Source organism: Ambystoma mexicanum, chromosome 2p (genome assembly GCF_040938575.1).
Source record: "Ambystoma mexicanum isolate Mex_15411 chromosome 2p, UKY_AmexF1_1, whole genome shotgun sequence".
NCBI lineage: Eukaryota > Metazoa > Chordata > Amphibia > Caudata > Ambystomatidae > Ambystoma > Ambystoma mexicanum.
The window spans coordinates 1127238504-1127253007 of NC_090923.1; the positions used below are offsets into that span (position 1 = coordinate 1127238504).

Here is a 14504-nt window from a genome sequence, read left to right on the forward strand (position 1 = left end):
AACAGTGCATGGAACAGACTGGTCATCAGCAGGGGAGAGGGAGAGGGAGAGGAAGAAAAGGTGGAAGCGAAGAGGAAGGTCTTGCGTTGCTTCCGGAACCAGAGATGGTTCTGCCTAAGTTTCAGAGAGGCAGGGAGGCTGTTCCAGATTGAGGCCCCAGCGAAGGAGATTTGCCCTCAACTCTATGCTTGGAAATGCGGCTGGCCCTCAGAAAGTTGGAGGTGCATGAGCAGAGAGCTGGAGATGGGAGATACTTAGGAAGAGAGTTGGAGGTAGCGTGGTCCCAGGCCCCTGAACGCCTTGTGGACAATGCAGAAGGTCTTGAACTTGATCCTTACTGCCACTGGGAGCCAGAGAAGAGATTTCAGAGGTGGAGAGGTGCGATCCCTGGGCTTGAGGCCAAGGACAAGCCTTGCAGTCCTGCTCCGGATAAGTTGTAGAGGACAGAGAGTAGATGCTGGAAGATTTAGAAAGAGTCTGTTGCAGTAGTCAAGCCTTGAGAGGACCAGAGCTCTGGAGACGGTGAGCTTCTGGGGGAAGTGAGGAAAGGAAGAGGTGCAGCTGATAGTTTGACTTCTTTGAGATGTCGGAGGTGTGAGGAGAGGATGGGGTCCAAGATGACTCCAAGTGGGCGGCCAGAGAGAGAGGGGAAGGAGGGAGCTGGTGTTCCAATGAGGAGGATCTCCATCTTACTGGCATTAAGGCAGATGTCATTGGCACACCACTCCTGAATTGCACACAGTCAGGAATGAGATAAGGAGTACAGGTGGCCGAGGGGAGCCTGAAGGAGAGTTGGGTGTCATCCGCATAACACTGAAAGTTGGAGCAGCAGAGAGCTGCGATGCGGTGGGCAAGAGGTGCCAGGTATTGGTTGAACAGCCAGGGAGAGAGGGTAGACCCCTGGGGAACACCACAGGTAGAAGGAGAGATCGAAGAGAGGAAGGATCCCAGTTGGACCTTAGAGGGTTGGTCAGTGAGCAAGAGGTCAGCCAGGCCAAAGTCTAATCAGTGATACCCAGGTTATCACAGAGTCGCTTGAGCAGGATGGCAAGGTTGACCGTGTCGAAAGCAGAAGAATGATTGAGGAGAATGAGGACAGAAGGAAGGTTAGAATCTGTGTTGGAGAGCAGGTCTTCACGATGTTCAGGAGGGCAGTTTCCATGCTTCTGGCTGCTCTGAAGCCGGACTGAAGGTCATGGAGACAACCAACAGATTCACTATGAGAGTTTGCCCAGGAAAGGAGTGATGAAGATCGGGCCATAGTTAGCCGGAGAGGAAGGATCGGCCAAGGGCCTCTTAAGGAGGGGTGCACAAGGGAGTGCTTCAGGGGGGAGAGGAAGAGTCCAGTGGCAAGAGTGATTGCAGAAATCGGCCAGGGCTGGAGCACGATTGTTGAAGTGGGCCTTGATGGTTCTATAAGAACGGGGAAGAACCTGTTTTGATGAGACTTTCATAGATCAGACTTGTCTATAAATGTCATTGGTGAAAAGGGGGAAAGGAAGAGAAGAGAGGAGGAGGAGGAGGAGCAGGAGGAATAGAGGGTGGGTCCTTAGTTTTTGTGATGGAATGAGAAGCCAAGACCGTGCAGAGGGCCTGGGAGGAAACAGGAGAGGTAGACTGCAGCAGGGTTGGCCAGTTCCTTGCAGATTTTGAAGAGTTTGGCTGAGTTGTTGGATGCCTCATGGGCTTGGATTTGTGCTCTCTTCTTGGCAAGGACAGTCTGTACTGCCTTTGAAGCAGGCGGCAGGCCTGTTTGTCAGAGGGTACACCTGTAGCCCTCCATTTCCTCTCAGCCACCCTGCACTTGCATTTGAGGGTGACGAGGTCCGAGTCATACCAAGATTTGCACTTGGATTTGGGCTTCTAGCAGATCCTCATGACGGGGCTAAATACATCAAGATTGTCCGAGATAGAAAGATGGAGGTTAGAAAGGGCTGTGTCAGGATGCGAGTCAGCCAAAGGTGCAGAAGGATGAGAGAAAGTAGCGGCGAAAGCCTCCACTGACACCCGCTTCATGGGTCGGATTACCGAGAAGGTAGGTGGCAGTGCTGAAGTCGGCTTGGACTGGAGGGTGGGGGGGGCAGGAGGATCAAGGCTACACCCTGACCGGGACGGCTGGTTCTGGGCGCAGAGAGGATCTTGTAGCCATCAGGAAGGAGAGTATCAAAGCTTGTGACAGAGCTGGCTGTGACCTGCATCTCGGTCAGACCGAGAACATCCAGATCGAGTTCTTCCAGGAGATGACAGATGTCAGAGGAGTGTTTGACAGCTGAGTGAGAGTTGAGAGTGGCAATGTGGAGCAAGTTGCCTCCCTTTGAAAGACTTCCGTGGAGGGATGCAGGTCAGGGGTACGCCCTGAGGAAGTGTTGAAGGCGCCCGAGGGTGGCCAGAGGAGGAAGGAGAGGGCAAGGTAGCCAATGATAAGGAGATGGGTGGCGGAGGAAATAGGCAACAGGGTGGCCGAAGAAGCAGCAGAGGCAGCCGTAGAGATGGCAGAGGGTTAAGGAGGCAGGGGAGCCAGAGAGGGGAAAGAAGGTACAGCAGGAGAAGAAAGGAAGTTGATAAGGCGTGGGAAGCGTCTATCAGAAAGGAGGAGGTTGGCCTGAGGGCCTTGGACCAAGTTGGTGCCGTTTAGTTAAACATTAATGATGGTCTTGAGTGGAAGGGAGCCAGGATGGCCTCCCATCGGGCGCCACCATTAATGGGTGAAGAGGAGAAAGAAGAGAGACCATATTTGGGGGGGGTCCATGGGCGTGGAGAGGGAACGACAAAGGGCAAGGGTCTGTCTGGAGGAAGTACTGGTGTAGGTATCAGCGATAGGGAGGCCTGGGTTGGAGACAAGGATATCCCTTTTGAACTTCTTCCTACCAGACTTAGTGAGAAGGATATGATAGTCGATAGAAAAACAGAAGATGGGAGTGACAGAGAGCACCATAGAGGGTGCGGAGGGCAGAATTGCGGGGAGGGTGGTCTAGGGGCAGTCGGGGTGGGGGGGACACTAGGACGGCGGGGACACAGGAGGAGGGGCGGACAGAACAATGACTGAAACTCAGATGCAATATATAGACAAGTCAGTTGCCAACAGAACCCTGAAGTAAAGGATGGGCACAGCAGGGATGCCGGCAATATGATGTAAGCAAACAAACAGGAGAAACAAAAATGCTGAAAAAACAGAACAATCGACCATGGAAAGTAGAAGAAAGAGTGGACAGCAGGGATGCAGGCAGTACGATGCAACCATGGATAGTAAACACAAAGATAGAACAAACTACCAACGGAACCTAGAGGAAAGGAATGCAACAACCATGGAGAACAAAATCACAGAAGTACACAATGGGTCAGATGAAGGGGGGAGGAGAGGGCCCGCAGTGATGCAGAGTGCACGTGGCCGAGTGGAGAAGGCGGCCTAGAGTTGCAAGGGAATGCACACGGCCTAAAATGAGAGGGAACATGAGCGGCCTGGGATGCAAGTGTGTGCAAGCGATCAGGGATTGCAAGGGTGCAAAGACTGGGAATGCAGAGCCAAGGCAGTGCTGCAACCAGAAGCCTGGGTACTGAAGCAAGCCGAGGGACAGGAGTAAAGGAGACTCCCCGTGTTTGAGGCCAGACCGAAGACACCTGTGTTGCCGTGGGGTGTGGGTCCCACGAGTGACTAACTTTATAGCAGAGCCCTAAGAAGTCAAGCAGTGGAAGAAGCCTGCAAGTTTAGTGTCCCTGGAGCCAGTGAGTGAAGCTCTGTATGCAGGCTCAATTTGAAAAGCTTGCCGGTAATTGTTAGCATCTTTAATAATATGTTGCGTAAGCGAGGAAAAGTTGTACATTACTGTGAAGAGGTCGGCAAAGTGTTTGTGTACAAAATAAGACTTTTATTTTCATTGTTGATCTGTTGCTGGAGTGTCACGTGTCTCCACTTAAGAAGGGTAACGCTTTTCAGGATCACCCAGAAATTTAAAGCTGACTTTCACAATTGGTTGCAAGGTTTATTCCATCAAAGCAAGGTCACGTGCGAACAATTGTGAATCGTGATTGGTGTCCGTGTATCTAGTAATAAAGGGGGAATACAATTTCGTGCAAGGCTTTAAAGTTAAAAATATTTCTTCAAAGTGGTCGCGTGTACCTAAATCTGTTTTCTGTATTGAAGAAAGACCCTTGTAACATTCAGAACAAGTATTCTTAGAAGATGGAAGTTAAACTGAAGAGAAGAGCAAGCATTACCCAAGCCAGTGGGTGAATCCTTCCTATAGTGAAACCAGCCCTGTTGAGAACTATTCACCTGCATTCTGAGAGAGTTGAAGTTGTTAAAGGTGCAGTGACCTCTGATACAAGTGTGACTTTGTTATCCAAACTGGAAGCATGGCAATACAGCTTAGGGGAAGCTACTGGAACCACAAAGGTGTAAGAAGATCAAGTCCACTATCTGTAAGGCTGAGACTGTTGAAGGTTTAATAGAAGCAGTATGGAAGCAGGGGCATTGGTGGTAATAAGACAGGCAGAAAGAAGCAAAGATGCTGCCCTTTTCTCATAGCTCAGGAAAGATATGGAGGTCGAGTGTCTTGTCTCCAAACGCCAGAGTAGGCCGAATTGAACTGTGGTTGTATATTGCTGTTAGTGCATCTTACCCTGAAGCTGATTGCTCCACAGTCTACTACTAACTTCAAATGAGCCTGCTCTCACAGTAACAGTAGTAGAAGGGGGTTGTTGAGATGAAAGTAACACCTTAAGAAAAATCAACCTGACCAGTGTATTGAAGACACTGTAGAGGTCAAGAATACAAGGAAGTTGTCGAAGCAGAAGTTGTTGCTTTGTTTAATAAACTGTGACAAAACTATCCTGGAAGAAGGAAATCCAGAATGACCATTGGTGCTGTTTTTCTTAGCTGGAATTGGAAGGGGAACTTTTCAACAGAAGGATGGAGAACTGTTGCCAGTGGGATTTTGTTTGAACTTTTTATTTCCTTTTGGAACTTAACTGGTTCAAGACTTTACTTTCCTTTTTAACATTTGGGAGAAAGATACTGAGTAATTCTGGGAAAAGGATCTACCCAGGACAGGTGAAGGTCATTCACGTCAAGTCATTGGTTATTCTTTTATTTATGTTGCTTATGTTTTATCTTTTTTGTTTCGTTTGAGGGCCAGTTTTGTTGATGCTAGGAGTTAATTCGTTAGACCTTAGAATAGGTAGTGATCTCCCTGATACAGTAGGTTTAGCAAGGTTTAATTTGCATTTTTTACTTTAATAACATTTAATTTGGATAAAAACACAAGCAGTTGTTCACCTCGCATTACTGACTTCTCAGTGTGTAATCAGAACTGCTCCTGCACTCACGTTTTAGTGGATTTACACAATGAATATTGTCTATATGGAGGAGTGTGCAGGTTTTTTTTTTTTTTTATTTCTGTTACGTTTTATGCAGTGTATGCAAAGTTCACCAGTTCCATGTCGTCTTGCCACAGACGCAAGCAACGGTTTTTCCACAGGTGGCTTGTGCTCTGGGAAGATTTACTGTAGTATTCGGTGGATGTTTTTGGCTCGTGGTGGTCAGGCTTTGAGGCCTTTCGCATTGTCTGAGTGTCATTGTTAGTGTGGGTGTGTGGAAAGAATGCAGAGGGTAACAAGAGTGCAAACCTTGTGTTACTTGCTCCCTATGGACGAGAGAGCCAATATCAATAGACTGGAAAGCTGAGAGGAACTACAGTGTCTCCGTTTGGATGAATGCCCTGCACCAGGATGCTTGGTAATTTGAGTCCTCCTGGGGGCTTTAATTCTATTGTCGTGGGAGGATGGATTTCTCTTGGGGCCAGGTTGGGCTCTTCTGGGAGTTAATCTCCATAATCAAGCTTTGGTTTGGGAGTAAATCTCCATAATCAAGCTTTGTCTACCTTTTTCAATATCGATCATTGCAGTCACCTTGTCCTGTGAAAAGGGTAGGGGGTGATTTTGAGATCGACAGGGTTATGGCGTGCGATTACCTGCTTGTATTTGCTTGCCCACTTTGAGCGCTATGGTCTCCATAAACTGGGGGCTGTTCGTGCGTGGTATTTACTTGGTTTCATGTGCTTGCTAGCTGTCACCGCCTAGCTGTTAAAACGCGCTTTTTGACATTGAACACAACATTAATGGGGAAACAACATAAGACATGAGACAATTTAACGCGCACCAACATGATTTCTCACCTTTAAGCGGGCCAGCCAATCGGCAATGTGGAATTCCTGGCACTATCCGCTGTTCAGTCCCTCGCCCCTCTCCCCACGCCTGCATGCTCCCTCCCTTTTTGAAGCTGGGCCTCTGCGGGCGCCCCGGCCTTCCTCCTTCCGACACCTTGCTGGAAGCTGGCGCACACCTCCAGGCTCTCTGTAGGCTGGATTCCTCGAATGCCCTCACTGTCCCACCATAACAAAGCAGCATGCTGCACCTCTTTCGCTTGCCCATTCACCACTCGTATCCCCTTTGACCGCATTTACCTTTTAAAAAGTCACTGTCAGCCATGGACCGTGTTACATCAGGCTTTCTAAGCACATAGTGGCAGCCAATGCATAAATACAAGTATAACGAATACGTTCTGAAGAGGGAGGGAGGGAGAAAGAAATGCAAACACAAATCTCCCTTAAAATTGATTCATTACATTCTCTGCAAAATCGGAGTTGGGGAAGGAGAAAACACACGGCTAGAACAGGGTTTAGTATGGATGGAGTTAGTGAGGAAGTGGGAATTTGGAAGGGGCCAGGGGGCGGAGGGCGTTTCCTTGGGGCATCTTTGTGGAGATCTTGCTGTTCCTTACGTCCTTCAAAGGAGACATGATTGTGTTTGATAAGGTCATCTGCTTTTACACTTTTCTTTAGTTGGGTTTAACATTTACTGCAAATAAGTTTCAAACATCCCCCATACTGGCCATCAAGGTAGTACCATGCAAATGGCACTCTTACTTCCTAAAATCTCCTTGAAATGCGAGTAGGTAATTCGATTTTGCGAGCCCTGATAACCACAACTGATATTTGTTACAATGCTTGACATACGATGTGAGCCTGGCATTGAAAACAAGTAATTGGCACAGAACAAGTACTCTGCATTTGAAGGAGTACCTGACATATGAGACCATGCGCCTGTTCCATTTCATCTGCTAATGTCTGGTGTGAGACTCGGCTATTTAATGACAATAGTATGTGTGTTGTGGCAAGCCAGAGGGACCTGGACCAGAGGACATGGTGTACTTGTTCTTTTATTTAAATTAAAAGAAAACTCCTCACTGACCCCTACTGCTAAAAGGGCATTCCCTTCCTAACCAAAACAAACTAAGGTGCTCCTTCATCAATAGTCCAAAATAAAATGGTCCTCGTTCCAACCCTATTCCCTAAACTGGCACTACCAGTTAAACAAATGTAAAAGAAAATAGGTTGAGTCCCCTGCACTCTAGGTTTTTTGCCACAATATCTCTGGCATCCAAGGCATCCCTTCTGGGTCTGGATCCAATAATTCTCAGTTAATAACAGTTATCTTCAAAGAAACAGTTCTTGGTAGTCTATAAAGGTCCCTCAAAAAACCAAATGACCGAATTTCTTTAGGTGGATAGATATTTTCCTGATCTCTCTCCACCACCTTGATTGTTCTCTCCCCACTTTAACTGCTGAGTGCCTTCGTGCTCGCCTTGTATCTTTGCTCATTAGTCCTCTGTGGCTCCCTTAGGTTTCTCTGTCCCAATGCCTCACTTAACTCTAGGGTATGTGTGATTTCCATCCCCCCCTTCCTTCTGGCTCTTCTAGGCTCCTGTGACCTGTCTGGATGATCCTGTGACCTCTCTTCAGTCTCTTAGCTCTCCAGGGTTCCTATGACCCTTCTGAAGGCATCTGTGACACCTCTTTGGCTCTCGAAGGTCCCTGTGACCTTTCTGGAGGCTTGGGTTTCTCGGGATCCCGCAACCCTTCTTGTTTCGTGCTCTTTTTCTTCTCTTGTCCCTGTGACCCTTGTATGGGGTTAGGTCCCTCTTTACCCCCCCCATTCATTATTTCCTCCCCTCTCTTTGACCACTGGAGCAAACCCTTGCATACCTGCTGTGTTGCAAGGTCTGCACCAGTAAGGGCCTGTCTCATCAGTGGCCTTGGAGTTTTCCACTGCTTGCTGCTGTTCTTTACTGGATGTTAGCAGGTTTTGCGTTCCGCTCGTCTCTGCATTCTCTCGCTGGTTGGCTCTTGGGTTGAGAGAGGAGGATCCAGTCTTGCCTTCGTTCATGGATTCTGTTTCTGGGCTCCGTGTCCACCACGTCGGGTATGTGGTCACGCCTCCAGGTACGATTTGCTTTGCACAGACTCTCCTTCTCAGTCGCTGCCTGCTGCTTTGCTGGGCGGATGGCATCTCCTTTGGGCATTCCTTTCCTTCTGCGCTACAGCCGGCTTTGCGTGGCTCTACCCCTCACTGAAATTCTCATGTCGGAGGCTCGCCTTGGCTTTGGGTTTCTCCTACTGTTTAAGGGCTGTTGGCCCATTATTGTCGTTCAAATTCAAAAGGGGCTGATTGTTCATCCGTGGATGTCAAGTCTTTGGATAGTTCAGCATTACCTTGAGCCAAACACACACAGGTAATGTCAGTGTTGCCTTGAGTGCAAGACATAGGTATGGTGTCAGTCTTTCTTACTCCCATGTAGGCAGATAGTACTTTACGTATAGGGTGTTCCACATGGGAATGGGAGTCCCACCTTCCCTAACCCCTAGCGAGGGTTTCGGTGAGCAGGCTCGCCTCCCTAGCCTCAAAGGGGGTGGCTCCCAATATGTAAGAGGGGACAAATTCCCCAGATTCGTAAGTGTGTGTGTGTGTGTGTAAAATGCACAGTACCTGACATATGAGAATACCTGCTGTTCCATGACACGATCTGTTAAGAGTGCGTGCGTGTGTGTGTGTGTGTGTGTGTGTGTACCTGTGTGTGCGTACACACAAATATATACCTGGGCCCTTGATGGGAATACCTGATGAACCATGGTTGTTGCTCCCATTTCCTAGTGATACCTGTGAGAATATGGAAATACCTGGCATCTGATTTGAGTAAATGGCGATACCTGGCATATAATGTACAGATACTGCGACCATATCAAATACCAGACACTCGCACCTGCACCCCAGTTTGGCTTTGAGGACTCATCAGATCTTCCTTCCAGATTTGAGCCAAGGATTCTGCCGAACCCTACTTTGCCCGTTTCAGACACCGTACCCCCCCCACCCCCCGATAGACTGTGGGATGCTTGGTTCGAGCTCACTAGAATGGTCACCTGTCACCCACCTAATTCAGGGCTTTGTGAGTCAGACACACATGCACTGCAACTAGCCACTCCCCGGGTACCCTCCCTTACTGCAAGGTCCCACAACCTCAAGCTGACTCTGTCCATATGGCCCTCTTTACCACTTGCTTCCAGTCCAGGTTTAGCAACATCAGCCTGCACAGTCACTTAATATCCGCCTTCTATGAACAGAAGGATTGATAGTCATTTAAACACTAGGACACATCTCGCCTAAGACTGTTATAAGTGATCCTGCCCAACTATGGCTTCAAAAGGAAACCCTTGCTCTCCTAAATGTTAAGGGACACCGGGCAAAACCCCTTTTCGAAGCACGCCAGGTAAAATTAAGGAATTGACTACTTTGAGAGGGCCGTCTTCCGTGTTGAGCCCTTGGAATTGTTTTGATTTCTCTGACTTTTGTTGTTGGTGGGCCTCTATTTTAATGTGCCCCGACCACTCGTGTGCTTATTAACTAACAATGTCCAGTGTGAAGTGATTTATTTATTGTGATTTGTAAGGCACTTATAGATCAAGAAATTGTGTTTCAAAGCGCCCACAGGATAATGGGCAGGGAACAAGGGAAGAGAACGAGAAAATGGAATAAAATAACAATGATGTGCAAAAGTCAGAGGTGGTCCTACTAGGCCTTGTGAACATGCTGAACATGCAAGTGGGGGGGGGGAGAGAGACAGACGGACAGACCGAGAGGAAGGGAGGGGAGGGAGGGAGGAAGATACATAGAGAGACAGAGAGATATATAAAGAGCGAGAGAGATATGAAGAGTGGAGGGGAGGTGGAGGTAAGTGCTAGAGGTTCCACAGAAGGGGGCAAGTGCCGGAGAGCCAGTTGCAGGGGAACTGGTTATTTCCAGGCAGTGACCAGTAGGTACGAGAGTGGTCCCTTACAAGTATAAGTGCGGGTCTGTGAGACAACACAGGCCAGTGGGTGCCCAAAGGTAAGTGCAGGGGGAGGGCTGAGTCTGCAGGCGATTGGACAGAAGGCTAGGGCCTGGAAGGACCCAAAAGGGCCCAGGCCACCAATCTCAGCGACTGGGGGTTAGCATGGGAGGGAGAGGGAGTGGGGGGAGGAGAAGAAGAAGAAAGTATTGAGGAGCTCTGGCTCAAGACTGAGAGGAAGGGAAGGCTGTTCGAGAGCAGGGAGCCAGCTGAGGAAAGAGATTGGCCACCTGGTCGCTGCTTAGAGAAGCGCTAAGCAGAGAGTTGAAGCCGGATGATCGGAGAGATCTGGATGGGGAGTATTTGGTGATAGCAAGTTGCAGATGGCGTGGTCCCAGGCCCCAGACGGCCTTATGGTTGATGCAGAGGGATTTGGATTTGATCTTTGCAGCAAACGTGAGCCAGTGGCGAGATTCTAGGGCTGGAGAGATGCAGTCACTGGGCTTGAGGCCAAGGAGAAGTCTTGCAGCCCTATTCTGGTTTAGCTGGAGGGGGCAGAGGGAGAAGCAGGCTGTTGCGATAGTCCAGCCTGGAGAGTACCAGAGCTCTAGAGACATTGCGTTACTGGGGAAAAGTGAGGAAAGGGAGGGTGCCTCTGAGGAGAAGGAAGGAAGGAAGGAAGGAAGGAAGGAAGGAAGGAAGGAAGGAAGTTTGAAAAAGAATTGGGTGTCATCTGCTTGCACTGGAAGTGCAGGGGAATGTAGAGATTCGGTGGGCAAGCGAGGCGAGATAGATAATAAAGAACTATGGCCACTTTTTTAGCCTGTGAACCTGCTGAAATCGCTTCACTAAGACTGATCTGCAACCTTTGGCTTTCCAGACGTTCCGGACTACAATACCATCGGCCCTAGCCAGCGGCAGGCATGCATAGGAATCATGGAAGTCCTAGGCCAAATTATCTGAAGAGCCACAGGTTGCAGATCCCTGCACAGAGTGAAAGTGCAAGAGTAGTTTCAAGTGCAGACCGTGAACCAATGCGGCACATCATCAATTAACTTCAACCCCAGTGAGGGTAACAGACACCAGTTTTCAAACCGGGTACTTTGATCTGGTGTGCCACAGCAGGCAGAGGGTAGCTACGCCTAATGACTCCTATAACCCGACCTATCACTTTAAACTTGTTAAATAAGGGGAATAGTGGATGTGAGTAATGTGTAACTAGAAAATGGTACTGTTGAAATATCACTGTAAATGCAATTGTGGACTGGAAATATAGGCACAGGAAAAACTTCAATTGGCACAGGTACAATGCAACACAAGAGGCATTTTTTGCATGACGTTAAACAGCCAAAAAATATTTATTCATACATTTATAGCGACGCACATAGCCCAGAGGCATCTAGGCGCTAGTTACAATACAGTACAGAGGAGGAGAAAGTAGGGAAGGGTAGTACAGTTGATTGAAAAGGTGCATTTTGAGTTTCTTTCTGAACACAGGGAAGTATGGTTCAGCGCGAAAGTGGGGGAGGTTATTCCAGAGGGGGGTCGCACGGACTGCATTTTCAAGGTTATTAGTTTTCTTTTTGTTTGCACTTAGTTTGGATAAACCTTTGAACCATTTCATGTAACTTTATTGTGAAGTTTTAACAAGGGTGCACTCAGTTTCTGTCTGTCAGATACTTATGTAAATGAATGTACCCACTATATTTGTTTCACATCATGCTCTCAGGGAGTTGCAACCAGTAACATAAGTCATGCCATTAGTGACCACTCCCCCGCTCAGTAAGTCACTTTCAGGATGCATCGCGCAGATGGCTTGTCGGTGGAGAGGCCTGCTGATGGCACAGATGCCAAACTCCACCGAATTCTAACGACGTCAAATTGGTCCAACACTTCCCCCTGAGGTTGTGGAGACCGAGCTGTGAGAATTTAAATTAGTACCCGGCGAGGGTGCAATCAGAATGAAAGGACCATTCTCCTTGGCCCTCGCCGAGGCATTACCTGCCGGGAATCCCTCTGCCGGGATTCCACAGCCATTGTTCCCGGCAGGGGGTTTGACAGCCCTTCAGCCAATGAGGAGGCTCTAAGCGGGGACATCCCCGCTCCAAGCCTCCCCACGGCTGAGAAGCTGCCTTAGGCCCCCCTCTTTCCCCTGCCAGGCACTCGGGTATGTTTTATTTTTTTGTCCCCCCTCCCTTCCATCCCCACCCCACTTACCTTTAGCCTGCTTTGTCCCCGGTGGGGGCGATGGCAGCCTCCAGTCGCATGGAGACTCGGAGCGGTGCCATCCTGCCGGGGACCCAGGTAGGTCTTTTTTTTCCCGCCCTCCCAAGCCCACTTACCTTTTTTTTTTTTTCAAGAGTGGACGCGCTGGGAACGCTTCTGTTCCACACACGTCTGCTCCTGATGGCTTCCATGGAAAGGGAAAACTGACTTTTCCTTTTCCCGGCAGCCATTTTCTTGGTTGTTTTTATTTTTTTTCTTTTTGCCCTGAAATACTGCACTGTTTCGGGACAGAGAAAAGGTTTTAGGGCCCCGGCCATGCAGATCTTGCGGCCCAGTTATACTAATAGCTATATGCCCCTCGTAGCGGAGCATTATCAACTCAGGTAATGCTCCTGGGCCCATAGTTATAGGCCCGAGTGAAGGCTGTGTCCAAAAAGAGTTATTTGTACGCCTCTCAAAAATAGTGAGAGGGCGGTTACAAGATACGCCTCCTTTTGACATTGTTGTACACAATAGAAATAACAGAGCCTCTGCGCTGTAGAGACCCTATTTCGTTTCTCGCCATGGTACCTAGAAGGCTACTAGGAGACTACCGCTCAGGAGGATATGCCTCTAGCTTTCCTGGGTCAGTGTGAGGGTGAGTTTGTGCCAATAGCAATCCGTCCAGTGCAGCCTTGTGTGGGTGCTTGGCAGTGCTGCCCTTTATGGACAGATTGAAGCCAGGTGCAGGTGGACACAGCAGTGGGGATTAGACCTATAGTGGCTGGAGGTGAGTGTACTTCTGAGGGCCTGTGGGGATTGATCTAGGCCTGTGGTTAGGGCATGTCTACCTGCACTTGTTTGTAGAGTGAGTGGTTTGTGAGAAATTGTCTTTGGTGTGCCCTAGGTATGCCTAATGTGTGTTTAGCGCATTGGTCCTAAATCTGTTGCTTTACCTCTGCATCTGCAGGTGCCTCAAACGAGGCAGCGCACTATGGAGCAGAGGAGGGAGGAGGCCCGGCAGAGAAGAGGCTCGCACAGCACTGGTAAGTCTTCATGCTGTACAAAGTAGTCAGAGCAGGGACTCTGACGACACATTTCCTGCCTGCTTGCTTACAAGACTTCAGCTATGAAAGTGCTCCAGCGTTTCACTTGTCTATTGTAAGAGTGCAGGAGTAAGGCTCGGACACAGTGGTGGCATGTTTTCTAGCATAAATGTTTATTCCAAAAGAATATAAGGGAAAAACCTATCTAGCCCTAGTACTAAGAGGGCTTTCCCTACCTCAAACCAAATGTCACCCTGTCAGGATGTCTGATAAAAGTATAAAGTCCACCGTCCTGTGTCAAACCCATTTCTGTCCCTTACCTTATCAACTAAGCTAGAAAGGCTGTGGGCCTTCTTGGTCCAGAAGAATGAACTAGAGTTCCAATTTGGGGAAACACAAAGTTCCATCATGTACAAAAACAAAGTTCCAAATTAGCAAGTTCTCTGGCACAAAAGAAAGCAAAGTTCCAACTCAAAATTTTGACCCCAAAAGTATGGTTCCCTTCTCTTGGTCTCACTGGGGCTTCTCACTGTGGTTATAAACACCAGGGGAAATTTCTCCCTGCCCCAGGCTTTCTTTAGGCTTCTTACAATCTCAATAGTGCCTTCCTTCTTAGTTCTGTCAACACCAGGGTTGATGCTTCCCTTCCTCCTGGAATCTTCTCACACCATCTTTCAATTCTCTGGGGCACAGGTCACAAACCTGTACGGTTCTCTCGTGATAGTGTGGCAGACCTGGTTCCCTAGCCTGCCAAGTACTGCTACAATGAAGATGACTAACAATGGTGTAATCTTCATTGGATGCAAGTCCCAAACCAGTCTTCCTTGGTTTCTTTCTTGGGGGCTCGGGAAGGTTACTTTGCTTCCCCGGGGTTCCCTTCTTCACCTGTTTGGGTGGGTCAGGGTATCCTCCTGCTCCCTTCTGCCTCTAGTAACTGTTCTGGTCACCCAAGTACCTTAAGGGTCTCCTCCAGTAATCTTTGGTCAGGCTTGGGCTTCTGCAGTCCCCCCCCCCCCCTTTCTCTGGTGTGCTGCAGTAGTTCTGCAGGCATCTGTGTGATAACTGTGACCCCCGAAAATGCCAACTTTTATTTT

At 48.6% G+C, this 14504-nt stretch overlaps 1 protein-coding gene across 3 annotated transcripts in view; it reads left to right on the forward strand.

Moving 5' to 3' along the window:
- Positions 1-14504, forward strand: part of BSCL2 (BSCL2 lipid droplet biogenesis associated, seipin) — a 244555-nt gene that overhangs the window by 197464 nt on the left and 32587 nt on the right. For all 3 annotated transcript variants that reach the window (XM_069645174.1, XM_069645176.1, XM_069645175.1), the window contains exon 8: positions 13335-13410. In XM_069645174.1, coding sequence (XP_069501275.1) covers positions 13335-13410 — 76 coding nt within the window. The remainder of the gene's footprint in view (positions 1-13334; positions 13411-14504) is intronic.